The 27260-nt window shown below is 45.2% G+C and overlaps 2 protein-coding genes across 2 annotated transcripts; both read left to right on the top strand.

The window, feature by feature from the left end:
• The first annotated feature begins 3148 nt into the window (after nucleotides 1-3148).
• Nucleotides 3149-6984, top strand: LOC136648416 (leucine-rich repeat-containing protein 52-like). Its single transcript, XM_066624525.1, has 2 exons — nucleotides 3149-3746; nucleotides 6710-6984. Exons 1-2 carry the CDS (start codon nucleotides 3149-3151, stop codon nucleotides 6982-6984), a joined length of 873 nt encoding a protein of 290 aa, XP_066480622.1.
• A 7213-nt stretch (nucleotides 6985-14197) lies between these two features.
• MGST3 (microsomal glutathione S-transferase 3) lies at nucleotides 14198-26259 on the top strand. The gene is made up of 6 exons (XM_066625428.1): nucleotides 14198-14306; nucleotides 16806-16929; nucleotides 21916-21989; nucleotides 23058-23115; nucleotides 24602-24674; nucleotides 26033-26259. Exons 2-6 carry the CDS (start codon nucleotides 16813-16815, stop codon nucleotides 26140-26142), a joined length of 432 nt encoding a protein of 143 aa, XP_066481525.1. The 5' UTR covers nucleotides 14198-14306; nucleotides 16806-16812; the 3' UTR covers nucleotides 26143-26259.
• Nucleotides 26260-27260: the final 1001 nt, after the last annotated feature.

Raw genomic sequence — 27260 nt, 5'->3', positions numbered from 1 at the left:
CCCTTACGTCTCCTCTTCTCTTGGTCTACTACATACAAGAGACATTAACTTTGCTCACCTATCCTGGCTTCCAACTGTTAACAATAACATCATACAGAGCAGTGAGAAACTGTATTGGAATCTCTGGCCAGATCTGGCCAGGAGGTAGATGTGGTGTCAGCAGTGGCCCCTTTAAGGATAAGGCCTGGGCATCCAGCAGAGTGTGCTGCACAGCTGCAGCCACTTGAAGGCAATAGGGCCCTCAGGGATATAAGGAGCACCTGAGGAAGGGGGTGTGGGTTGTAGAAGGAGTGCAGGGTGGAGAGGAGACTGACTTACTTGGCTTATTGACTTTGTAATCTGACCTCGGACTGTGACTTGGCTTATTGACTTTGCCCTGGATACTCTGACTGACTTCTTGACTACTGGAACAGACTGCTGGAGACACTGGAGTTTGGTGGGTGGCTGCTGTGCCCAAGACCTGCTGAGGACCAAGGGTCTGCTGTAGTGGTGGGAGGCTGCTGGCAGGAGAGAGGACCTCCGCAGGTTGAACAGGTGAGCTACCCTGGAGGTGGGGTCTAGCAGGACTGCAGGGCAGAACCAGGGTCATTTGTTGGGGGGAAAGAAGGGGAGCTAATTTGCTTAAAGTGCGCATAATTCTCCAGGTAGAGCTTGGATTGGGATTTGTCAGAACAGAAACACATTGCATCTCTCCTATGATTGATGAGGTAATGCATGTTTGATACCAAAGTGTGGTATAAAGAACATAAGAACAGCCCCACTGGATCAGGCCATAGGCCCATCTAGTTCAGCTTCCTGTATCTCACAGCGGCCCACCAAATGCCCAAGGGAGCACACCAGGTGACAAGAGACCTCATCCTGGTGCCCTCCCTTGCATCTGACATAACCCATTTCTAAAATCAGGAGGTTGCGCATACACATCATGGCTTGTACCCCGTAATGGATTTTTCCTCCAGAAACTTGTCTAATCCCCTTTTAAAGGCGTTTAGGCCAGATGCCAACACCACATCCTGCGGCAAGGAGTTCCACAGACCAACCACACACTGAGTAAAGAAATATTTTCTTTTGTCTGTTCTAACTCTCCCAACACTCAATTTTAGTGGATGTCCCCTGGTTCTGGTGTTATGTGAGAGTGTAAAGAGCATCTCCCTGCCCACTCTGTCCATCCCCTGCATAATTTTGTATGTCTCAATCATGCCCCCCCTCAGGCATCTCTTTTCTAGGCTGAAGAGGCCCAAACGCCATAGCCTTTCCTCATAAGGAAGGTGCCCTAGCCCAGTAAACATCTTAGTCGCTCTCTTTTGCACCTTTTCCATTTCCACTATGTCCTTTTTGAGATGCGGCGACCAGAACTGGACACAATACTCCAGGTGTGGCCTTACCATCGATTTGTACAACGGCATTATAATATTAGCCATTTTGTTCTCAATACCCTTCCTAATGATCCCAAGCATAGAATTGGCCTTCTTCACTGCCGCCACACATTGGGTCGACACTTTCATCGACCTGTCCACCACCACCCCAAGATCTCTCTCCTGATCTGTCACAGACAGCTCAGAACCCATCAGCCTATATGTGAAGTTTTGATTTTTTGCCCCATGTGCATGACCTTACACTTACTGACATTGAAGCGCATCTGCCATTTTGCTGCCCGTTCTGCCAGTCTGGAGAGATCCTTCTGGAGCTCCTCACAATCACTTCTGGTCTTCACTCAACTTCCCCTGGCCACAGGGGCTCAACTTGAGTAAAGGCTCAACTACCCCTGGCCACAGCTTTGCCTACAATCCTCCTGACTTCCTTCTGGACTGTTTCTATGCATCCTGACCACCATCAAAGTCCCATCACACTTCAAATTGTGTAGACCATTCAGACTTCAATGGATGATGATGATCATGATGATAGACTAACACTTGGAGACACGAGATATACTAATATCAGACCTTGGTATAGCTGTGCCCAGCAAACATTTTCCAATTGCTCCATAAAGCACAACTTCGACAGCTGATACACTCTCATTACACAAAATCTCTTGCAAAACAAAAACATATTGCTCCTAGGAGCCAGAGATGAAAATTCAATCTCTGACAGATAGGCTCCTCTAGGTGGCAAAGACACGAGAATCCTCAGAGATGTATTTTGAAGAAGCACCCAGTGTTAGCAAAATCTCAAAGTTATGTAGTATCTCCCAAAGTTGCCAGAAAAAACTTTTAGGTTCTGGGCCCACCAAGTGACTACCTTTAGACAGAAAGAATTTGAAAATCACTCTTGTACATTTACATACATTACAGTCCTATGTGCGTTTACTCAAAAATAATTCCCATTATGTAAAATGGTGCTTACTTGCAAGTAAGTGTGCATAAAATTGAAGTGAAAGAGAAAGACTAGTGGCAACTAAATGGGGCTTCCATAAGATGTAGTCTCTTAAATACAATACACTGGCCCTGTTCAATCTCATGTCCATCCAGTCTCCATTTATAAACACCCACATCCCCTGGGGCACTTCTAACAAATAACAGATGGAGAAGGGGGAAGTCTGAGGGCCCAATCCTATCCAACTTTCCAGCACTGATGTGACTGTGCCAGTGAGGTATCTGCTGTGGTGGAGGTATATTCTGTGGTGGGGAGGCAGTCGCAGAGGCCTCCTCAAGGTAAGGGAACAAATGTTCCCTTACCTCAGGGCTGCACTGCAGCTACATCTGCACTGGAAAGTTGGATAAGACTGGGCCCTAAATTAAGTTCCTTCACAAAATTTGTCCAGGTATCCTGGAATCATGCACCAATCACTTAGTACACACACAAACACACACACACCTTGAACTGGCATACAATGTCCAAACCTTGTCTATTCATGATCTTACCTGGGGATGTCACACAAGTGTCAACTAGCAGTGAACCTGACATAGAGATGCTCCCAGTGGCAAGAGACTATTCGGACCTTTCAAGAAGATGAGCTCTCTGTCCCAGGTGCTGAAGCCGGCAATTTGCCAGAGGTCCTGATGAGCAAAGAGCCTTCCAGGAAACAGACAACTCCCCTTGTGAAGAAATGGCCTTTCTCCCAGAATGGCACAGAGGCCACCAGGCTGCAAAGAGAGATATGTGCTGCTGCTCAAGGTACTGCATCCTGCCCCCGACAAACAGGTCCCAGAGCATGTGGATGGTGCTTCTTGTTGCAATCAGCTGGATAGCCAAAGGTGTGAGCTGCCCCAAGGAATGCAATTGCCAGTACCTGGCTGTGAACTGCACAGGCAAGCAGCTGGAAGAGTTCCCAGCCACGATCCCACTGGACACCAGGCAGCTGATTCTGGCTCAGAACAAACTCAGCTATTTGCCGTCAGTGGAGCTGAACTTCCTCAGTGACTTGATCTATTTAGATTGCAGCGGCAACAGTCTAGGTGAGGACCTGGATTTCACTTTTGTCAGCATCACTGAGCTGGTCTACCTGGACCTCAGTTTCAACAACCTCACGCAGGTGACATTCAGCACATTCTCACAGCTCAGTAGTCTGGTGGTGCTCAAGCTGTCCGACAACCCCAGCCTGGTGGAGATAGAGAAAGACTCCTTCGCTAACAACACATGGCTGAGGCACCTGGACGTGAGCCGTTGCAGCCTGACGTTCATCGACACCAGCACCGTCAGGGAACTGCCCAACTTGAGGAGCCTGGGCTTGAGTGGGAATCCCTGGTTCTGCAACTGCTCCTTCATGGAATTGAGCAGCTGGATGAAAGAGAGCGGGCTCACAGTCACTGGTGAGTAAGACAGGCTCAGGAAACATGGGGGCATTTCCCTGGGCATTTTAGTGCTGGACCTATGTGATCCACTGAGATGTAGGGCTCACACTTGCTGGACAGGGTTATTTCTCCAGGGCGACTTGAATGAGACAGTGGGACTAGTCTGGGGAGACTAATTTGAACTTGTTCGGCCCTCTTGGTAAAGAGTACTTCAAATAAAACTATCCATACTCCTATATTTAGAGCAAGGAAATGTAGAATAGCCACCATTTTTCTTCTGTGCGGTGGGGGGGAGGAGAAGCAGTTACCTTATTCCTAAGTCAAGTGGAAGTGTGAAGAGCACCAGAGTGAGTTGAAGTGAGTGAGAAACTAGTAACTGGGGAGTAGTGGGGATAATAAGTTAATAAGTGGAGGGTTAATAAATGGGGAGTATATTTTGAAAAAGTTGGGCAAACAACTCAAATGTTTCTTTTTGGTTCCCATTTGTCTGGCTTAGGGTGCAATCCTAACCAACTTTCCAGCACGGAGGTAAGGGCAATGCAACTTCAAGGTAAGGGAACAAACATTCCCTTACCTTGAGGAGGCCTCCGTGACTGCTCCCCAACTGCAGGATGCAACACATGCCCCACTGGCACAGCTATGCCAGTGCTGGAAAGTGGGTTAGGATTGCGCCCTTAATTCTTCTCAAATGCAGTTCACAAACTATGCAGATGTGAACAGTGTTGTCATGACGATCGTGGCAAACCCCCATGTGATTTCTAAAACACTGCAACTTTTCCAAATCCAAGCTCTTCCACCAATGCTATTGCACCCCTTCTGAATCATCCCACCCACCCCCGTACACAGGCAGAGCCATGCTGCAGGATGGTTTTCGAGGCCAGCTTCATGACTATTGAAACAAGGAAGGGTGAAAAGGTTGACAGAGAGGGTAGGAAGCTTTTGTGCTGGCCAAAGCAGCTCCATTTCTGAGCTTTGCTACCTCTCAGCAACACAGTCTGTGTGAAACAGACACATCATTTTGCATCTCTCCTATGCCTTGTGTGAGAGCAGAGGTTAAACTTTAATGCTGGATGTAAGGCTATCTGACGGCTCCTCTTTCTTTCTGGAAGTGAAATAAGACACGCCCTGTTCTATGTCAGCTGGTGGCACAAGATAGTACTACTGATAACTCAGGGGCTCCATTTGACTGCAGCTGCCTATCATGTGAGAGCAGGCTCAGGCAACCTGGTTTTTTTTCCTTGGTGGCTGATGGCTGCACTTTGCAAGAGGTAAAATTCAATGTAACTAGGCTCCCAATCTGAGTGCTGACCAAAGGCTCCTAACAGTTTGAAACTCATCAAAAGTTTTCCTCCCAAAAGTCAAAGTCGGTTTGACACAATGTGGGTGCTTCCAAACGCAATCCGATGCATATCAGAAGGAAGCCCTACTAAGTTTAATGGGACTTAATCCCAGGTAAGTGTATACTGCATAGCAGTGGTTCTCAGCACCGGTTCTTAGCACCAGGACCCACTTTTTAGAAGGAGAATCTGCCAAGACCCACCAGAAGTGATGTCATGACCGGAAGTGACATCTTCAAGCAGGAACATTTTAAACAATCCTAGGCTGCAATCCTACCCACACTTACCTAGGAATAAATCCCATTTACTGTCATTGTTAAAAGCATATATATAATGGCCTGTTAAAAGTACAGATCTGTAACATTTCCCCAAATGCAGTCACATACCATGGTAGTATCAAGTCTGATATATTAAAAATAAAATATTGAAATCAATGGGACCCACCTGAAATTTACATGACCCACCTAGTTTGAGAAACACTGCTCTATAGGGTTGCAGCCAGGCAGCCCAGTCCTATGCTTCCTGGCACCACAGGCTACAGCTGTGGCCACTACTCTATCCTGTGGGTCCAGGGAAGCCCAACATGGGCATAGGATCTCCTTTGCTGATCCCACCCTCCTCCCAGGCCAGTCCCTCCTCCCATTCCTCCCCCCTCTCCCTCCCCATGCCCCTGCATCACCCAGCACTCACCTTTTTGCTGGTGGCAGTCAGGGCTTCTTCAGCAGGGTGATGGGGCAGCACAGTAGGCCTCCCTGCCAGTGCCACTTACTCTGAGGGTGCCACAAATGTGCTTTATGGTATGTTTGCAACATCCAGCACCACTACTCTAGAAAAAAGCCACATTGCTAATTGTCACTTGTCTCATTGCAAATGGCGGGGACATCTGAAACAGGTTCTCAAGTGATTAGGTGGTCAGGTTTCCAAGGGAGCAAGTTGTCCTTCAGATAATCGCAAACGTATTTTCTTCACTACAGCTTCTCACAGAGCAGCCATTGAGAACCCATTCCGGAGGTAGCTAGCACTGGTGGGATGGGAGCATGCACTGTTGCAAATGTGTCATAAGGCATGTTGTGGTAGTGTGGAGGATTCCAATGCCAGTTGGAGCATGTAGGCGCTCTGTGATCTGGTGGAAGAGAGGGGGAAGGGTCAAAAAGAGGTGGGGAGGAGATGTAACAGAGTGGGTGAGGGTACAGAGGTGTGGGCAGAAATGGCAGCAGTGGCGACTGCCATATCCTACCCACCTTCCTGGGTCTGATTTCCCAACATGGGGCTGCTCAATCATTGCACAGATGATTTTGCTTGTGCAAGCCAGGGTAACCCTATAGTGGCTGCTGAGGCTTCCTCCAGGCAAAGGAGATGAATGTTCCCTCGGGGAGACCTCCAGCAGCCTCTATTGCTGTACTGAATGCAGTGGAGGCTGCACGGGCACCGGTTAGGGTTGGGCTGCCCATCTCTTTAGGAATGCAAACATAAATCTCAAACAGACCAATCAAAAAAACCCAAAAGGGTATCGTGTTGTAGGGTGGGTTTAAAGGTGTGTCTTTGACCTGGAAAGGATGGAGTCACAGGCTCAGACTGTTCCTTAACTTGAAACGAATATTTCAAGCCAAGCCAACCCTTGTCATCCCTGTGTTTTCTCTACAGACCCCGACAATGTCACCTGCTACAGTCCAGCTTTTATGCATGGCTTAAGAATGCTGGAAGAGGCACAGGAACAGCTCAATTATAAGTGCTATATCCATTTCAATGACCACGACTATCTCTTCCTGGGACTCATTGGCTTCTGTATATTCTCAGCTGGCACTGTGCTGGCCTGGCTCTTAGGGGTGGGTGCAGCAATATATGCGTTCTTTACAGGGACAGGAGAGGAGGAGGAGGAGGAGGAGGAAGAGGAAGATGATGAAGAAACAGCCCACTAGAATTCACCTCTGAAATCTGACTTGTTGACAAATTGACAGCCTGATCCTATGGTCGGTCAGTGCTGGTGCTGTGGCCACAGGCTGGTGCTGGGTGTTGTAAAAGCATTTTTCAACACCCCGTGAGTGTTGGCGGGAAGGCCTGCACCATCCTGTGGGTGCTGCATCCTGCCCACAGACTACCAGGGCAGGTAAGTGTTGCACTGGACAGCAGAGGGGTGGGGGATGGTGGTGGCATTCTGGAGGTGGGAAGGGGGTGTTTTGGGGTGCAGGAGGGTGGGGAGGGGGCAGTTCAGGCCTGGGAGGGGACAGGGATGGTGGAGCAGGCCTCCACCTCATCTTAATTCCCATCCCGGGCCTGAATGCCCTACATGGGGTTACTTGGTTCTGAGCCAGCTAAATAGCTGGTGCAGATCCGAGTAGCCCTATTGTGCAGCCTAGGACACTGCACAGGATAAGGGAACAACTATTCCCTTACCCCAGGGAAACCTCCTGCCTGCTCAGCTCCAACGCTAGATACAGTGTTAGCCTGGTGGCCCCACTATGCCAGAGTTGGATAGGATTAGGTTGCCGGGCTGCAATTGTATGCTCACTTCCTACTCAATGAGCCCCATTGGTCACAGAACCACTGAAGTGGGGCTTATTTCTGAGCTATTGTAAGGCTATGATCTTATGCACATTTATTTGGGAATCAGTCCTACTGAAGTCAGTGGGATGATCTTCTAAATAAATGTCCATGGTTTCTTGTAATATCTTGCAAATTAGGGTGGGAGTGTGTAGCAATGAAACCAAACTTCCAGTGTTGGAAATCAACAAACTACCAATGAGACTGTTTGTCAGAAAATATGATAGACAGCAGTGCTTAAAGGTGGGATGAGTAACCTGAGTGCAACTTCTAACCAAGTAGCCTTACTTGCTTTGGATACATATCACATTTTGAAGGCAAAAGAACATCCAAATAACCTTCAGCACAAATCTTCATACACATTCTCTGTCTTCACAGGGAGAAGGGGAGCAAAAACCTGCTAGGTCAGGGCTGTAAAATTCATTTTATATAGAGGGCCAAATAGCATTCATGGCACCTGCTGGGGGTCAGAAGTGATGTCATTAAGCAGGAAGTGACGTCATTAAACTGATGAATCAGCACCTTGTTCTCACTTAGGAGCTCATTAGCTGCCAATTTCAGAAGAGAAAATATGTGAAGGTTGCAAATAGTTTCAAGACATGGGAGAGCCCAATTCCCAAGGAAGCTTCCCTTTAAGCAGTGCTGCTTCTGTCAAGGTGTCACTTCAAAGGTCAACAGCTGAGAGTAGTTGATTGGAAGAGCCCAATTATCATGGGGGGATAAGAAGCTTCCAGGGACTGTAACCCTGTGACTGTTCAGTCAGTCGGTCAGTCAATGATTGTCTCAGTTGACAACTGAAGGATGTAGGAATGCATGAAGTTAAGGAACGCATGGCAGTTAAGGTGTGATGAATGCAATGCACTCATCAGCATGGGGGAGGGGTGTTGCTATTAGCTGGCATGCTCCTGCTCCCCATCTCCCCGCATGCAGTAAATGTGGAGAGAGAACTTCTGAAGTGGGCCATAATCAACCATAACTGAACATAATACAAGAAAACTTAGGCCAACTAAAAGGTAAAAATAAACGTTCCCTCAGCCTCTAGACTTGCACATCATGCACCGCATTCCGCTGAATCCCCAGCACCGGCTCAGCTGAGTTTCAGGCACTATTGTCAGTTTGTAGAAAACATTCTTAGGATGAAGGAAGCAGAGGTCGTTAATACGATCGGGCTAGAATAGCCAAGTTTCTGAAAGAACACTTTTTATTTGTTCATTCTTTATTAAACCTCAGAAACCTTTCCACCCCAAAGCGAAATACACGAAGGCTGCAAAAGCAATAAAAAAATAAGTGAAATGATCCAAATGAAAAACACACACAATAAAAAACAAAGTATGAAATCAAGTTAGGCAGCAGCATGTTCCTTGCTTGGGAACTAGTATAAAGCAGTGCTGCAAAGCCTTGTACCAACCCTGGGCCTGGTTGCTGAGGAAAAGGATCTAGTAGATCTAGTTGCCACAGAAGTGTGTGCAACAGAGGCCTCATCACTGCTCTTTTGTTTCTTTGGGTTGGGGGAGAAAGACAGTAGGGGAAAAATGCAGGAGAAGGACAAGCTGGGGAGTGATTACATTCCTCACATAGAAGAGGGACCTGCAGCATGTCTAGCTTTACTCACACTTGCAAGACAAAGAGAACCTGCCAGAGTTCCCTCTTCTGTACCACAAGGATGAAAGAAAGAGAGTGAAAAAAGCATGTTAAAGGAGGCTTTGGGCATGGAAGTGCTATAGTCTATTGGTCTATGAGAAATGGGACTGGCTGTGACCCATTGCTCAGCTGGCATGGTATACATGAAGCTGCAAATACCGAGCTCTGTCTGTCACAGTTGGCTACTGTGCCTTCTCACTGGGATATGTTCATATTGTTCTTATTACACCAGGAGCACATTGCAGAGGCCATTACAACTCCAACTGCTGAACCTGGCATGAATAAAGGGGCTCACAAAATTATATTTGAAACTCTGCATGAGCAGGCAGTGGATTGCCCTCCTAGTATCTTAGGGGAGCCACTGGATTATTTTAAGGTGCAATGCTATACCGGGTACTTGACTGAAAAGCAGTTTCAGAAAAACTGAAAAGCTGTTTTCCTTTTATACTTTAAAAATGTTCAGAATTGCTCTTCATTTGTAATAAGAGTATTATCAGCAATAGACAGTGCTATTGTCACTACTTCAAAACCAATATATATGCTTATGAGAACATGAGATATAAAATGCACAGAAGAAATAAGATAATTTTTAGCAGGAATACTGTCAGTTGCCAGGGAGTTGCTTTACTTTAAATATACCCAGGGTTGTTATGTGAAAATCCCCTTTTGCCTTTTAGTTGTAACTTTCTCTCTATATCTGATTATGTTACTATGGACTAAAATAGCATGCAGGCTAAACTTCTCCCAGCACACAGGCCACAATCAGGTCAAGTCACAAGCTCATGGTTACACAACCACCACCTCCCCATGGTCACACATTATGGGAGGAAGTCTGGCATCTTAAATCATTGTTTAAGTGTCACCTACATTACTGTATTCATTGTATTGTTTTAACCCAATCACTGTTTAAGAACTGTATGCAAAAATCATTGTGTAAGTGTCTCTTACATTACTGTATTCATTGTATTGTTTTAACCCAATCACTGTTTAAGTACTGCATGCAAACTGGAACTGCCTTCTTGTGTTGCTGAAGCCAGCCATAGACCCCACTGAATTTGGCTGATAACTGACATCCTGATCCTTTCAATGTTTTATACACTCCAAGCACCCTGCTGTGTGGTAGTAATCAAGCTACCATCCAGCTCAGCACTGTCTCCAAACCCTTTTTAAGTGAGGGCTTCCTCTCATGTGCTTTCTCGAGCTCTCTCTCCAAGGACCAACACATCTGTGCTGTGTCAGAGGGTCCTCTTCACAGGACTTTCCCCCACCCCTTCAACTGCTCTACAGGACGTATCTTGCGCCTGGAACTCTTTCCCTTCTTCTCTCCCCCTTTCTCTTCCCTTCTCTCCCCATCTTTAGTTAGCAGCTGAGGTTGGCAGATCAGGGACCCCTAAAATCCTTCCCTACAACCTCTCCTTTTTCTATTTCCTCGGATGCACCAAATACTCTTCACACACAACCACCATGAAAGCTAGATACATTGGATTCAAGTATTAGAACCAAGAGACATACACTTATCATTTCCCCATGTGCATTATGTTTACCTTTGTGCTTTTGTAATAAAACTATAATCTTTTATTAAAAGTCATCTTTCTCTCAGTCTCTTCTTTCAGCAAAAGGGAATTTCTCTGCATTACGCTGTCTTGTTATCCAGCCTACGATCCTAAGGTTCAAATAAGGGCAGTGTAATAATTCCCCTAAACAAAACAGCCCTTTTGGTAACAGGGTTGCCATCTTTTTCCTGGCCCTGCTCCTCTGTCTTTAACAATAGTCAGGTGCATAAAGTTTGTATGAAGATGGAACTTATGAAAGTTTTCCTGGTAGAGATAAGCCTTCCTGCCAGGCTGTTTTTTTTTTTTCTCTTTTTAAAAGGTGGCAACTTTAAATATATTCCATGTCTAAATATGACAACTTCTGGTGGAAAAGGCATCTGATGAAAAAGTCATGGAAAAGAGCATGAACAGAAACTCCGTAGTCTACTGAAGTTATCAACATAACTCACAATGCTGTTCTTCTTCTTCTTCTGCATGACAGCTCTTCAGATACTTGAAGAAGGCTATCATATCTCCCTTTATGTTCGTCTTTCTCCAGGTTAAATACAGCAAGCTCTAACAGTTCCTGACAGGACATGGTTTCCAGTCTTCTTACCATCTTTGTTACCCTTCTTTGAACATTCTCCAGTCTATCAATATCTTTCTTAAAATATGGTGCCCAAAATGGGACACAATATTCCAAACAAGGGGTGACTAATGCAATATAGACTGGCACTATTATTTCTTGTGATCTGGATGTTATGCCTTTCCTAATGCCACATGGCAATGCATTCATTTGTTTGTAGCTGCACCATAATGCTGGCTCATCTTCAGGACGTGGTCCACTGAGACACCTAGATCATGTTTACGCATGCTGCTGCCAAGTCAGGTTTGCCCCATCTTGTATTTGGACTTTATAGTGGTCTCCATTCAACTTCTTGTTGGTATGGTCCCACTGGTCAAGGCTGTCATTTTGAATCCTGATTCACCCTTCTAGGGCAGGGGTCTCCAAACTCTGGTCCGGGGGCCAGATGCGGCCCGCAGCCAGCCTCTTTCCAGCCCATGGCAAACCTTTTGTTCCCTGAAAGCCTCTGGCCCACTCAACTGAACATGACCAGAACCATGCTCTGATTGTGTCTGGAGGGTGTTCTGAGGGCCAGAGAGGTTGAATGAATGAACCCATTCATTCATTTATTCATCATCTAAGTTCCATCTCTAATTTTATATTTAAATTTTTTTTCCAGCCCTTCACACCGTGCCAGATATTTGATGCAGCCCTTTAGCCAAAAAGTTTGGAGACCCCTGTTCTAGGGTTTTAGCTATCGCCTCTAACTTTGAGCCATCTGCAAATTTGATAAGCATCCCCTCTACTCCATCATCCAGATCATTTTTTTAAAAAATACCAAACAGCATAGCACCCAAGACAGAGCCCTGTGGTACTCCACTTGATACCTCCCTCCAGGTTGATGAAGATCTATTTAATAGTTCTGGAAATGGTTGATCAACCAACTTTGAATATACCTAACAGTTGTATCTACCTAACAGTAGCACTACTTACAGCACAATCCTAACTTGTGCTGAAACAGGCAGGCCAGCGGTATGTGACTGCATTAGGGGAATGTTACAGATCTGTACTTTTAACAGGCTACTATGTATATGCTTTTAACAATGATAGTAAATGGGACTTACTCCTGGATAAGTGTGGGTTGGATTGCAGCCTAGGATTGTTAAAAATGTTCCTGCTTGAAGATGTCACTTCCAGTCATGACATCACTTCCAGTGGGTCCTGACAGATTCTCCTTCTAAAAAGTGGGTTCCAGTGCTAAATGTGTGAGAACTGCAGTAGATAGTTAACCCAGAAATTTCCTGTGAACTTGGTGACAACACTTACAGCACAACTCATACATATCTACCCAGAAGTTCCTCTGAATTCAGTGGGACTTACTCCCATGAAACTGTGTACAGGATGGTAGCCTTACAGTACAATCCTATGCACATCCACCAGAAGAAATCCTCATTATAATCAATGGGGCTTAGTCTCAGGTAAGTGTGCATAGGATTGCAGCCTTAGAATTCATAAGAACTGTAGAGTTCATAAGAAGAGGTCATATCCATGTACAGTGCAGGGCCAGGCTGTTCCAATGTCCTTGGCTTGGCAAGGCTAGCACGTGCAGTCCTCTACCCTGCAGTCAGTCAGTGCAAGGAGAGCTACACATATCTAAGAAGCAGGAGATAGTAAAACAGGAGGAAAAATATTCAGGACAAGCAAAGAAAGGACTAGCATCCTGAAAGTGAGCAAAGGCTATGAAAACAATTTTCATGCATAAAAGTGCAATCCTGTGCATTACTCAGAAATAAGTCCCAATGTATCCAATGGGGCTCACTCACAGGGAAGTCAAGTGTGTAAAGGATTGCAGCACAAGAAAAGCCAGTACAGAAGGCTATTAAGGATCCAGGCACAGCAATGTGGGGAGGGAAGGGGGATGTGGCAACACTAGCATTCCAGATTACTTAGGGCCAAATCCTATCCAATTTTCCACCACTGGTGCAGCCATGCTAATGAGGCATGTGCTGTGTCCTGCAGTCACAGAGGCCTCATCCAGGCAAGGGAACATTTGTTCCCTTTCCCCTGGGCTGCATTTCCAGCACTGGAAAGTTGGATAGGATTGTGTCCTACTCAGAAATAAGTCCCATGATAGTCAATGGGGCTTACTCCCAGGAAAGTGTGGATAGGATTTCAGCCTTAGAAGCCAATCCATATCTACTCAGCAGATATCCATATCATAGCCAATCCATATCTACTCAGCAGTAAGTCCCATTATAATCAATGGGGCTTACTCCCAGGAAAGTGTAGGATTGCAGCCTTAGAAGCCAAGCCTATGCATGTCTCCTCAGAAGTCAATCCCATTATAGTCAATGGGGCTTACTCCCAGGAAAGTGTAGGATTGCAGCCTTAGAGACCAGCCTATGCATGTCTCCTCAGAAGTCAATCCCATTATAGTCAATGGGACTTACTCCCAGGAAAGTGTAGGATTGCAGCCTTAGAGACCAAGCCTATGCATGTCTCCTCAGAAGTCAGTCCCTTTATAGTCAATAGGGCTTACTCCCAGGAAAGTGTAGGATTGCAGCCTTAGAGACCAAGCCTATGCATGTCTCCTCAGAAGTCAGTCCCATTATAGTCAATGGGGCTTACTCCCAGGAAGGTGTAGACAGGATTGCAGCCTCACTCAGTACTGGTGGTTTTGCAAAGGGGGGTGATTCACTCAGGTCGCCTTTATCCTTCTTTGCTAGGGCGACAGTCAATCAGAGTCCAAAGTGCGCCTGGAGGGCACCCAAAGGACGCTCCGCGACCTGCCGCGCTGCGTCTTTCCGCCTGGGGCGGGGCTGCTGCGGGCCCGCCCCGAGTGAAACAGCCCGGCCAGTCAGGCAGCGCGTGGCTGGCCCGTACTGGGGTGGGAAGAGGGCGGTGCTGCTGCGAGTGTCGTAGCTGCGGTCTTGGCTGCGATCTAGCTCCGCGGGAAGCAGCGGTGAGTGTGGGCGCCTGCGAGGTGGAGGGAAGGAGCCTGCCTGCTGGTCAGCAGCGTCGGTGGGGCTTTGGGCAGCGGCTCAGCGGAGCGAGCTCCGTGCTGGTCCTCCCGCAGCGCCTCTTCCCGAGGGGGATCGGGGCTGGTGCCCCACCCAGGACCAGGGCTGCGCTTGGGCTGCCCGGCTGAGGTTTAAAGTCTGAAGTCCAGCCGGAGCCCTGGAAGCGATCTGTGCCAGCCTTGCGGATGGGGCTCGCAGAAGGGGCTGAGGCTACGCTTTCTTGGGAGTAAGCCCCATTGAACATAATGGGACTGACTTCTGAGTAGGCATGCATAGGATTTGATTCTGGAGCTCTGTGCCCCACCCCCGGGCAGTTTAAAAGTGACTCTAGTGCTGGATGAAGAAAGGGTCCCTGAGCATGTCTGAGTTTTTTGTTTGCTTGTCAGTAAGCAATACAAACTAGCCCTTTCTCATGCAGTCTAGGTATGGAGGAAAAAAAGGACAAGGAAGGCTTGGTTTCCTGCAGGCTTGTGCTTCTAGGGCCTTATTTGTTAAGAAATTGAGTGCTAGGTCTGTCTCCTTGTGAGGTGTATGCTGCCTGGACACTTTGCACTTGGACATTTTGTCTGCCCCCTTTGGTGATGATGGCAGCTGTGCACATTAATGGGTGGTTTGCCCCACAGTAAGGGCTTTCCCCTGCACCCTCCTTTCCCCAACTGTGGCTCTTTCAAAGGATCAAGCAGCTGTACAGTCGCACTTTGTCCTCCCTATCTTCACTTCCAGTGTAGTAAGGAAAGGTGTGTTGGTGCCATGTGACTTCCATGGCAGTGGAACCAAGAACCACCTGCTATTTTGTGAAGTATCGCTAGTGCAGGGTCCTTCATGCTGTGACTACAGTCACATTTGGCCCACCAATGCATTCTGATCAGTTGAGATGCATTATAATTATATGCCCCATCACACACTTTTTCTTCTACTGGATGGAGCAACTGCTGGGTTGAGTTGCTTTGCCCCCAGCAGTGAGGTTGAGCAAGCAGTCCTGCAACTGCAAATATTTATCTTGCATTGTGAAAATTCTTACAGAATGTAATAAACATTTTGTACATAATTGACCCATTCCTGTGTGCAGTAAGAGCAAGACTGAGTGTTGTGATCCTGGCTGCAGAAGGTTTGGGGGGACCCCTACACTAGTGAAACTGGTGCAGTTGGCCAGAAACAGAATGCATTTATAATCTAGGGCAGGGGTCTCCAAACCCCAGCACGGGGGCCAGATGCGGCCCGCAGCAAGCTTCTTTCCAGCCCGCGGCCAACCTGTTGTCCCCTGAAAGCCTCTGGCCCTCTCAACTGAATATGACCAGAACTGTGCTCTGATTGTGTCTATAGGGTGTTCTGAGGGCCAGGGAGGTTAAATGAATGAGCCCTTTCATTAATTTATTCACTCATCCAAGTTCCATCTCTAATTTATTTATTTAAATTATATATTTAAATTTTTTTTCGGCCCACAACACCACGCCAGATATTTGATGCGGCCCTCTGGCCAAAAAGTTTGGAAACCCCTGATCTAGGGGGTGTTTAATGTGGGCCACTAGTGGTATTTTTACCTGTTTACATAATAAGGTTGAATGTTCAGAATTGCACCTTGGAAATCATGTACACCAAAATAGATTAAACACAATCATCTGTACAAGTGAAATCTTTTTGTTTTGTTTTCACTTGTGTGAATCATTCAGGTGCAGCCTGCAAGATGTTCACATGAGTGAATGGCTACTGTCTGGTGGAAACTTCAGGTGAAAAAAAGCTTCTAAAATTTGCCCAAGTAGCAGATTTTGTCATAGCCAGCAGATGTGATATCCCATCTTGTGTGTAGAGTTTGCCTTGCTCTGGTTATGAACATTGTCTTTGATGAAGCTAAGGCTTGTGTTTACAGACCATTTTGGTATACACAATTGCTCAGGTGCAATTCTGAACATTCAGCCATAAATACAATGTAAAGAGGTGAAACTTGTCTTTGCATTCGTTCACAGAATTGTCAAAAATTGCTTTCATTGTTGAAGAGTGTTGTTTTAACTGGGTTTGCAGAAAGTACATATGACTTTCTAATTGCTGAGCCAACTTGCTCCAACAAAAAGTTGGATCCCTTTCCTCCAGATTGGCAGAGTTAGCAGGAAAGCCCCAAAAACAACTTTACAGACTTCTGAGCAACCTCTCAATCCAGTATTCTGCTCAGTGCATAAGCCTCTGCTACATGAACCGAAGTAAAGCAGTGTTGAAAAGGATCTGAAGAGGAAGCCCAAGCCTGTACTGAGTACTTTTGGGAGGTTTCTGTGAATTATTTGCTGTTTTGGAATTAAGGAGTTAAGATATTGTATTTGGTACTCGTTTGTATTGTTATAGTCCTCTCCTTGTTTGTAGGCTCCATACTGACTTGCATCTGCCTTTGGTAGTACTCACACTTTTGAGGGCATTCTCAGACTGATGCATCCCTTTTATTCTCTCCACAGTGTCAAGATGGTGGTCCTCTCCAAGGAATATGGCTATGTGATTCTTACAGGTGCTGCCAGTTTTATCTTGGTAACACACCTTGCAATAAATGTGGGAAAGGCCCGCAAGAAGTTTAAGGTGGAGGTGAGTATGGAAGTATGAAGGACCTGAGAGTTCCCCTATGTAGGGCATGTTTGGACAATACTACTTTTATTGCCTGGGGCCAGTCCAGGTGAATGATGTACACTGATAATTGTGACCACCACCACCACCACCCCCCACACACACACACAATTAAAGAGTGATGCTCCAGACTTTCCCAGAAGGGAGCAGCTGAGACATTTGTTTTCATGGTGCAAACTCATCTTTTATCTCATGGGGCTGGACCAGTTGAAGAAGTATTATCTAAAGAGCCCTAGTCGCATTTTTTTAGAGGTAAAAGCTGTAGCTTTTCCCAAACTGGAAAGAAAGAGGGGCAATATCATAGCCTTCAAACATGCTTTCTAAGTACAAATCTGAGATGAATGCAATTGCGATATTGGATTCTGTAATGTCACTAGAACTGTATCTCCTTGGGGGCTTCTTGTGTCATTCTGTTTCTGCCTAGAATTAAAGAGGTCCAATATTCCACAGCACTTCTTCCTGTATCAGATTTCTGGAAAGAGAGCAAAGTCTCAGCTTATGTTACACACAATCTGATGACTCCAACAAGGTTCACAATCATAAAATTGTTTATCTTTTTCCAGAAAGCCATATATCTAACCCACTTCACTAGCCAAGTAGGCTTTCTGGTTCTTCATCTGAGACTCTAGTTAATACCTAAGCTTGACAGCCCAAATTATACCCCATCCCTCCCATTGTTAACATGAGGTACAGTGCACCAGGATGTTGTCCTATATCTTTTCCTGATTGTTCCAGTTGGTCAAATCTTTTGCCCACTGTGCATAATTAAATCTGCTACCTGAGATAGCTGTGTTCCTTGCCTCGTAGCAGGAAATGTCTTTTGGGAGCATGGATAACATATCTCTTGGCATGTATCTCAGCTCCTGCTGTGGCTCTCAGAATTATATAAATCCCAGCTCAGTTCCCTATTTGCAGTACAGATCAAGGCTCTTGTATTGATGGCCTGCTCCCTTGAGAGCATAATGGCTGGCAGTTGCTGATAAGGCAGCCTGGCTTGTCTTTGCTAGTTGGTCCTGTCTTGAAGATCCTTCAGATGAGCATTTGGAGAGATAAATGAAATGATGGAGCAACTTCTTGGTGGTTTAGTCCTTTTTCACCCTCTTGACAAGTATTGGTAGACAAAAGGAACTAGATTTAAATAGGCTGCAACTGAAGCATTTATCTGAACTGGGCAGTGGAGCAGGTGACCAGTGCCTTGGAGATCCAGGCTGATGGAGGGGCTGGCCCATAACTTCTTTGCTTCCCATGTGCTGAGAACTGTAATGCTCTCTGTCCTACTCCCAACTGCTCACAGTTGGGCCTAGTTAATATGTTGCCTTAGCAGCATAGTTGCCATCACTGAAACATGGGACTGGTTTCAATGTTGCCCTCTTATGAATGCTTCCAATGGCAGGTCAGGAAGTCTTCCTGCCTTATGTTTGCAATGTGGAGACTTCAAAATGAGCGACTTCATTATTGTTATTAAACCATTTATGTCTACCTGTCACCTTCTTAAAGAAAGGCAGCTAACAAAGTTTTTTTTGTCTGCCAGCTACCACCATGTTGCTATGCCAACAGATGAACAAATAGTTAGTTTTCTAGAAAGAGAGATGTCAGAGCTGGAGCTCATCTCTGAGGCTTGGAGACTTAGTGAAGACTTTCCGTCTTCTCAGGGGCACTTTAGCAGCATTTGTGTCATGCATTCCAGGGTTGAATTCTGGTGTTGAAACCAGATAACAGGGCTATGCCCTGATGATCCTTGGCACACATTACGTTTTGAGCAGCAGGAGGAGAATTGTTGCCTGCTTCTTTGTTACTAAAGCATCCTTTTGAAATGTAGCTGGTATCTGGATTGCTGTAGGTCATCCCTGCCCATTGTGGTTGTGAGGAAAACCACAACCTCTGCCCCCCATGAAACCGGCCAAAACCTAGGTTCCTCTTGCTGTCTGTTCAGCCCACACCTCTTCAGTATAGCATGACTCTCTTATGCACTCAGGTGCTTGCAGAGCAAATGTTAACTGGTGCTGCTTTTTGTCAGTGTCCTAGCAGTGACAGCTAAATGGCACTGCCATTCAGAGGTATACTTCTGAATACCAGTTGCTGGGATAAGCAACAGGAGAAGGCTGTTAGCTTCAGGCTTTGCTTATGGGCTGCCCAGAAGCATTAGTTTGATTGCTGTTGGAAACAGGATCCTGGACTCAATGGACTTTTGCTGTGTTTTCCAGCCATGGCTCTTACTGTGGCCTTATAGATTGTTTAGGTTGAGCTGAAGATGGCTGATCAGTAAGGATGATTAGATGACCTTTTGCATCTTCCAACTTGGTAGTTCTTTATTAAATGTGGGAGAGTTGTGAGACTGAATGTGAGGAATTTGGGTAAGTCAAATCTTGTCAAATTATCCACTGCTCTTGGTCTTCTATAAACATAGTAAAAGCAAATGTGCAGGCTTTCCTGGGGCAGGTTTGCATCTGCCCTTGCCAATTTTTTAGTCCTAAGATGCTAACAGATGTTGAGTCTGCCAGTCTCTGGGAACAGGCAAGCCCTGGAGTAAAACTAGGAGGAGTGGGTGAACAGGCTTCCAGGGATCTTTGACATTGAGGAGTATTGTGTAAATCACAGGAGCTTTTCCCAAGCAAATGCTTTTCTTGACAATCGTTGGAGGCCTCTGGCACTGCAGTTGGGCTGAGGGCCAAAGGGTGTTTCTACTTCACTCTCAGCCTGATGAATCAGAAGTCTGACTAAAGGTCTTAACTAGGAATAGCTTGCAATGGATTTGCAAAACACTACTTTTTCTCTGGGCATGGTTTTTACTGGCTCTGAAAGGGATGAAGTTCCTTTCAACTAGCACAGGGGTGTCCACACTTTTTGGCAGGAGGGCCACATCGTCTCTGACACTGTGTCAGGGGCCAAGGAAAAAAAATTTACATTTCAAATTTGAGCAAATTTACATAAATGAATATATTAGAGATGGAACTTATATATATGAATGAAGGTCTTGCAATAGCTCAAGGCCTATAAAAGTCCTTGCACAAAGCAAGGCTGGCCTTTTCTTCACTGCTACTGTTGCATCACAGACATGAAAAAGCAAGCAATGGAGGAAGCCCGCATCCCACAGCTCACATGAGAGGATGAACTGTTGCCCTCATGTTGAGAGCAGCTGCATCAGGCTTGTGTGGGCTCCAGAGGGCCAGAGGCTCATTGGAGACTTGGAGCTACCTGCGAGCCAGATTGGGAGCCCCCAGGGGCCACAAATGGCTCCCGGGCCAGGGTTTGAGTACCCCTGAACTAGAAGTCCATTTCCTTTTCATTTCTCCTGTTGGTGCTTTTTAGCTTTTGTATTATGGACTGTGTGTTTTCATGTTAAGAGCCTATTGTGGTTTCTGCATACGCTCACAGCTGGAAATTGTTTTCTGGGCAGCTACAAAGTGGGAGAATGCAACTGTGGCATGAATGTCCTTTACTGAAGGAGCAAAAGCCTTGTGTGCTTTGGCTTGCTTGAGCTTTTGAGCAGCTAAACTCTTCCATGAATTGTGCATACGGCTCTCCGCTTTTGTTAGGACCTTACCATAGGGAAGGACAGCCTTGGTGGTTGTACTGCCATTGCCAAATTGCATGGAACAGAAGGTAATGGAAGCATGGCCAGAAAGAGAATAAATCCTCTGGAGAGGTCAATGAGTGAGTTGCTTGAGCCTGACCTGAGCAGTGGGTGCAGGAGTAGTATGAGCAGTAGTAGCAACAGGTTGGGACTTGGGAGTGGTGTGCTGACCAAAGGAGGGGAGGGATCTTGGTTTGCTGCACACACCTTGCTGCCTAGGTGCCACGTTAGTCAAGTTAATGTGTGACATTGTTGTAGTTTGCCCTTGGGCGTTGTAGTCTCCTTGATGGCAGGAGACTGGACATTGTAACTATGCTTCGGTGTGTGTGGGTGACATGAGTGCACACTTTTCTCCAGTTGATCACTGCCTCCATGTCTTCCCCTTTTATTGTATCCCTTGTGTTGGTTTTTTTTACTGTGAGCATGTCTCTTTCTGTATAAAATGCCAAGCATAAAGATGGTGGCCTCATAACACATAACTTCCCTTCCAATCCTGTGATTTGAAGCTGCATTGATGTTTGCTACAGCAGGATTTCAACTGATTCACAGCCACTTCTGAAGTCTGTTTGCCAAACTCCCAAGAGGCAAAACTATTTCATATGTGCCTTATGTAAGATAGTGACTCTTTGTCTGCATACCCAGTGTGTAAAATGCAGCTCATGATGTGGCCTATAAACACAAAGCAGTCTAGCTTAAATACCCTAATTTCTGAGGCAGTTAGACTTTTTATTGAACAACTGAGTTTAACATTCTGTGTGATTGAAGAAATTGCTGGCTAGCTTGGATGATATTTCCCTCCCTGCAAATTGGCCACATGCAATAACAGAGATGTGCATTCATGCTGCATATACATCCTGACCATTACATTTCCTGCCTTGTTACTTTCTTTAATCATGTGTGGGGTAAATAATCCACTGTCCATCTGTGTGTGCTATTGAATCTATTTTAACAGTAGGTTTAGCAGTGCATGTAAAAGGGTGGTTCAAGTGAACCATTCCGCACCTCACACAATTAAGGAAACTGACCCCACCAGAAGGAGCAAAGAGACAAGGAGGTGCACACAACATGAACACATGCATCTGTTGTTGCAATGAGCCAGTTCTGAGGGGAGAGGGTTATTGTGGGAAAATCTTCTACAGTAGGATTTTCAAATGTTGTTTTTAACGCATAAGCTTAAAATTGTAGAGTGAGTATGATGTAAACCTGAAAACAAAGCACATTAAGGCGTCAATGCTGGCCGTAGCTCTCAGCAATGTGTTTACATAGGGGATATTTGCCACATATTCTCCTTCAGTTTTTCTACACTCCCTACCTGGTGAGATATTGACATCTCCTAACTATGACTTTCATCTCCTCCTTCTCTTCCCTGACAGTACCCAAACATGTATAGTACGGACCCTGAAAATGGGCACATTTTCAACTGCATCCAGCGAGCACACCAAAACACGTAAGTAGTCCCTGTTGCCTCATTCTTGGTTTCTTAATCATTTGGATCAAAACTCTAATCATGCATGCTGCTTTGTACATCAGAGAGGAGTTGAGAAAGATTGAGCTGTAGGCTGACGGTAGTAATTACTTTTTGCCCCTGGGCTCAAATAGGGCACATTCAGTAACTATTAATGTTATGAACCGTGCAGTGTGCCTGTAACAACATAAGCATGCATGAAGAAATGAACATTGTAAATGGCTGTGCCTAAACATTTGAGTAGGGCTGGACCTACTCAGTTAGGCCATCAGTCCATGGTGTCCCACTAGGGAGAGTGGTTGGGCCACTCTTTTAATGGAGTCTTGGTGACCTATGGCTGTTACTGACACCTGCTTTGGAGTGTCTCATGGCTCTGTTGGACAGTATGGCCAGTAAGTTGCCTGAGAAATGCTTGCCACTAGCTAGCTGTAATATGAGGTATTGCTGGAGTTGCATTATAGAGTGGGGCTTGTGCAAACATGAGGAATGACCACCAAATTGTGGGAAATTCTTAGCTCTAGGAAAAGAGAAGATGGCACTTTCTGCCAAGAGGACTTGAAAGGAACCGTAGTGTAGCATCTACTCAAGTCTGGGCCTTTGTGTTCTGCACATCTGCTGCTTGCTCCTGCCTCCCATTCTTGTCATTCCTGTTCCCATTCTTTTTTCTCCTGTTAGTCTTTAATACTCTGTCCCAAACTCCCTCTCTTATAGAGGGAAATGTTATAAGGACTGTGTGCAAAATGAATGCATTGCAGAGAAAACCATGGCACAGAGTTGCAACTCCTTTCTCTTACCTGGAGGCTTGTATTTGTTTCCACAACACTGTGCAACAGATAAGCCTGCTTCTGTCAGGGCAGGATGGAATTCTTACAGGCCTGCTATGCTAAAGTTATTGAGGGACAACTTGAAACTCTCCTTTTTATTATTGGCTATTTTGTGATAGTTTAATGATCCTCATGTCTCAGCAGGATGAGTTGATGTGAATGCAGGAGCTCTAGATTTACAAGAGTCAAGTCTCTCTTAAACTCATACTTGTGTTTATATTTATAGGCTGGAAATATACCCGGCTTTCCTGTTCTTTCTTGCTGTAAGTGGAGTCTACCATCCAGTAAGTATCAAACTCCAGACTGGTTTTGATAGCATTGTTCTTGGTATGAGCCAGTGCCTTCTGCTTGGCCCAGTACTGCTTGCTCTGAGCAAAGCCAGGTTGTTGGTTACAGAGCCTGAGGGCCCAATCCTATCCAACTTTCCAACTCTCACGTGGCCACAGTGCAGCCCTGAGGTCAGGAAGCAAATGTAATTACCTTGAGGAGGCCTCCGTCATTGCCCTATCATCACAGCATGCAGTGCATGCTCCATTGGCACAGCTGCATCAGTGCTGGAAAGTTGGATAGGATTGGGCCCTGAGTGAGTTTGTTTCCCTGCTCCTCCCTTTTTACTGTGAGTTAAGTTTGCATGCCCTTTCCCATCATTTCAGTGTGTATTTTATTTTTAGTACATTAGACTTGATTCTACCATGATACGTGACTGCATTTGGGGAAAAGTTACAGATCTGTACTTCTAACAGGCTACTATGTATATGTTTTTAGCAATGATAGTCAGTGGGGCTTACTCCTGGGTAAGTGTGCAATAGGATTGCAGCCTTGGAATGTCTGAGGAATTTTTTTTTAAAACAGATCAGCAACTTTTTGGGAGGGTTAGGAGGGATGGTTCTTTTAAATAAATTTTTAGACTTATTGTAAAATTTTAATTTACTTACTTAATTTGATTTTGTCATTTGGGGGGGGGGGTGTTAAAAATTTTCATGCTTCATGTTGTCACCTCCAGGTTAATTATTTCACTTCTGGTGTGTTGCCTCAGATTGTCATTCTGAAAAGTGGGTTCCAGTGCTAAAAAGTTTAGAACCAATAATGTAGGGAAAATATGTAGGCAGAAGTAGGTGAAAACTCTGCAGCCACAGCAGGGTGATTAGGACTTCTTGTAGTAGAAGGGAGGGCTTCTGTCCCTGCTTGCTTGTTTTGCCCTCCCCTGGAACTACTGTTTTACGGTATGTATCAGGTGGGCAAAGTTCAGTGAGCTGAACTTTGTTCTTTGTTGCCAGAACTTTGTTCTTTGTTGTTCTTTTGGAGTCTTCTAATGGAATTGGAGGTTTGAAGGGGCAAATTTCTACCACACAGCCCCAGGGTGGTGTTATTAACTTATCCTCAATACATTGGATTTGTAGTAACACTGGCATTACACTCCTAAAGCAGCATGAATCTGGAGTCAGGGATGGTTGCAGCATGGAGGAGTAGCAATCAGGACTTCTGCATAGGAAGTGAGTGGTTCCTAACCTTTTGGTTTGCAGTTTTGTGATGTCGAACGATTTACATTTAACTTTAAAAAAGAGCTCAGATACAAAATGTAGGCACCTGCAATAGTAATTGGACATGCTGCTTGATATGAAGACTCTGATCACTAGGCTGCAAGTAATCTCTCTGAACAAGTCTTGGGTTGACACCTAGACAACTGGACTGTTATGGTTCTTTTCTTCTCTGCCCATCTCTGCACAAGTCATTTTCAGAGAGTGCTCACTGCTCCTGTTTCCATTCTAGCTTGTTGCTACAGGACTTGGTGTATCATGGATCATTGGAAGGCTCCTCTATGCCTATGGCTATTACACAGGAAGTGAGTATTTGTCTGACAGCTGCATATTCATTCATTCGTTCCCTTAGATCAAACCTGGGTCTTTCTCTGAACTCTGCTTCCTAGTCCTTCTCCCTCCCATGCAGTATGCATTGAGATGTACAGCAGGCAATTGGAATTGAGGGGAATGACCTTTGTATTAAAAAGGACTCAGTTTCATGTTCCTTGTCCTTAATCAGAGTAGAAAGTTATTTCCAAATCTTAAAAAAAGACAAAAGAGATCTGAGTGGGGCTTTATATCAGTGGTGTCCAAACTTTTCGGCACAAGGGCTACATCACATATCTTGACACAGTGTTGGGGACAGAAAATAATTAATAAATGCATGGAGGACCAATGTGCTGAGAGTTTGATTGAATACAATAAGTGGGTGGGGGTGGAAGGAAGAGGGGAGCAGAGGGCAATATTCATTTACACAGGAAAAGGGAATGAATTTTTGAAAAAGCATCAAGCAACCTATGACACAAATCTCAAACTTAAGTTTAACTAACATTATATTTATATTTACATTTCAAGTCTCTCAGCATTGGTATATATCTTGTTCAGCCACTAGAGGTGCTTAATGTAATGTAATGGAATAATTTCTTTCCATTGCATTGCATTGCATTACATTCCTCACTTCTGGTGGCTGAATGCGGTATATACCCGGAAGTGTGTCTTGAGTTATTTTTAGCCTTGAGATGCAGGCAAACCTTGGGGGCTGGATAAAATCCTCCCGAGGGTTGGATTTGGCCCTTGGGCCACAGTTTGGACCTTTGCTTTATATAATTTGTTCTTAAAAGCACATCCTTTACCTCTGCTGGTCATTTGCCAGTAGCTGGGGACACACCTTGTTTATGTTCTTTGTGGAATGGGAAAGAGTGCTCCTGGGATTGGTGGCTGGTGTAGCAGCTGAATGGTAATGGTTATTCTTGGACTTTGCTAGCAGAACACCTTGGGATGAGGTTTTGTAGCCTAGCTGCTCCAAGCATAGGTTTGCAAAAAACTACTTTCTCCTGAAGCCTGACCACTTGTTTTGTGCCTGAGAAAGGGGGCTGAGAAGCTATTTTGTAAAATATGTAAGAATTGCAAACAAGGGTTTGAGATCGCTATGTGGGGAGAAAAACACCACTGAGAAGCCTGACCCAGGTAGATTGCAGAAATGACTGGGGTCTTGTTGCAGTGAGGGCAGCACTTCTATGGAACTAACTACTATTCAACATGTTTCAAACCTCCTGGAAATTCTTGTTGGGCAGTTAAAAACAGATGTTCCTTGCAACAAGCCATGTTGGAGTGTCAGCTGCTCAGCCTGCTACCTGCACCTGTGACAAGCCTATGTGAACCTTCTACCTTTTCCTTGCAGATCCCAAGAAACGATCCCGAGGGGCAATTGGTTCATTTGCGCTCCTTGGTTTGGCAGGGACCACCCTGTACTCTGCTTTCCAACACCTTGGCTGGGTCGGTGAGCACTAGGCAACCTGTCTGTGGCACTCTATGAAGTCTCTAGGGATTTAAATCTTCCAGTAATGAAAGCAATTTCCAATTTAATTACCTTTTTAAAAAAATAAAAATAAAAATGAATTACTGTCATTTTTTCCTCTGTCATTCTTGATGAATCTGTTTAAAAGCTTTCTTGTTTCTGACAGTAGGCATTTTTTGTGTTGACAGTTCTAGCTCAGTTTCTTATCCCAGGTACTGCCTATCAAGTTTTGTGGCACTCCAGGGTGTATTTTTACCCTAATAAATGCATTAATGTGGCACGTCAATATCTATTTTCAGTTACATTTCTCAGGGCCTGAAGGACGAACATTGGGCTGTCTCTAAGGTATTTAATCTGAGTCTGGGGCCCTTCCTACAGTCCCAGGGAAATTTATTATTATTATTATTATTATTATTATTATTATTATTATTATTATTATTATTATTATTATTATTATTATTATTATTATTAACAGTATTTATATACTGCTTTTCAACTAAAAGTTCACAAAGCAGTTTACAGAGAAAAATCAAATAACTAATGGCTCCCTGTCCCAAAAGGGCTCACAATCTAAAAGATGCAAAAGAACGCCAGCAGACAGCCCCTAGAACAGACAGTGCTGGGGTGAGGTGGGCCAGTTACTCTCCCCCTGCTAAAAAAAGGAGCACCCACTTGAAAAAGTGCCTCAGCCATACATGGGGGTTCTTAGCCATACATGGGGGGAAACTGTAATTTATAACCACTTGCAACAATCACTGCAGGGGTTACATGCAAGTTAGGCTTTTTATTTCAGCTGAATTGTATTTGCTATGTAAGTATTGTTCCAAGTGGAAAGCAACACATGGGGGAGGGGGGGTCAAAGCCAGCTGAGACCGTCAGAACAATTTGTGTATAACCCTCATGCTGTAATAGGCTTCTGTACTAGGCTTCTGTAATAGGCTTCTGTAATAGGCTTCTGAGGAAGCAAGGTAGGTTTCCAATCAGAATCTGGCAGAATCTGTTCTTAAAGCAGCAGTCATTGCAAGCCCACAACTGTATTTTTTTAGGACAGCCAGGGATTCTGGGGGTGTATTTAGAGGAGGGAGCTCAAGTTGAGCAAATGGGATGTGAT

Source organism: Tiliqua scincoides, chromosome 4 (assembly GCF_035046505.1).
Source record: "Tiliqua scincoides isolate rTilSci1 chromosome 4, rTilSci1.hap2, whole genome shotgun sequence".
Lineage (NCBI taxonomy): Eukaryota > Metazoa > Chordata > Lepidosauria > Squamata > Scincidae > Tiliqua > Tiliqua scincoides.
Note: the sequence above shows the minus strand (reverse complement) of the source record. Positions and strands in the feature narration are given on the sequence as shown.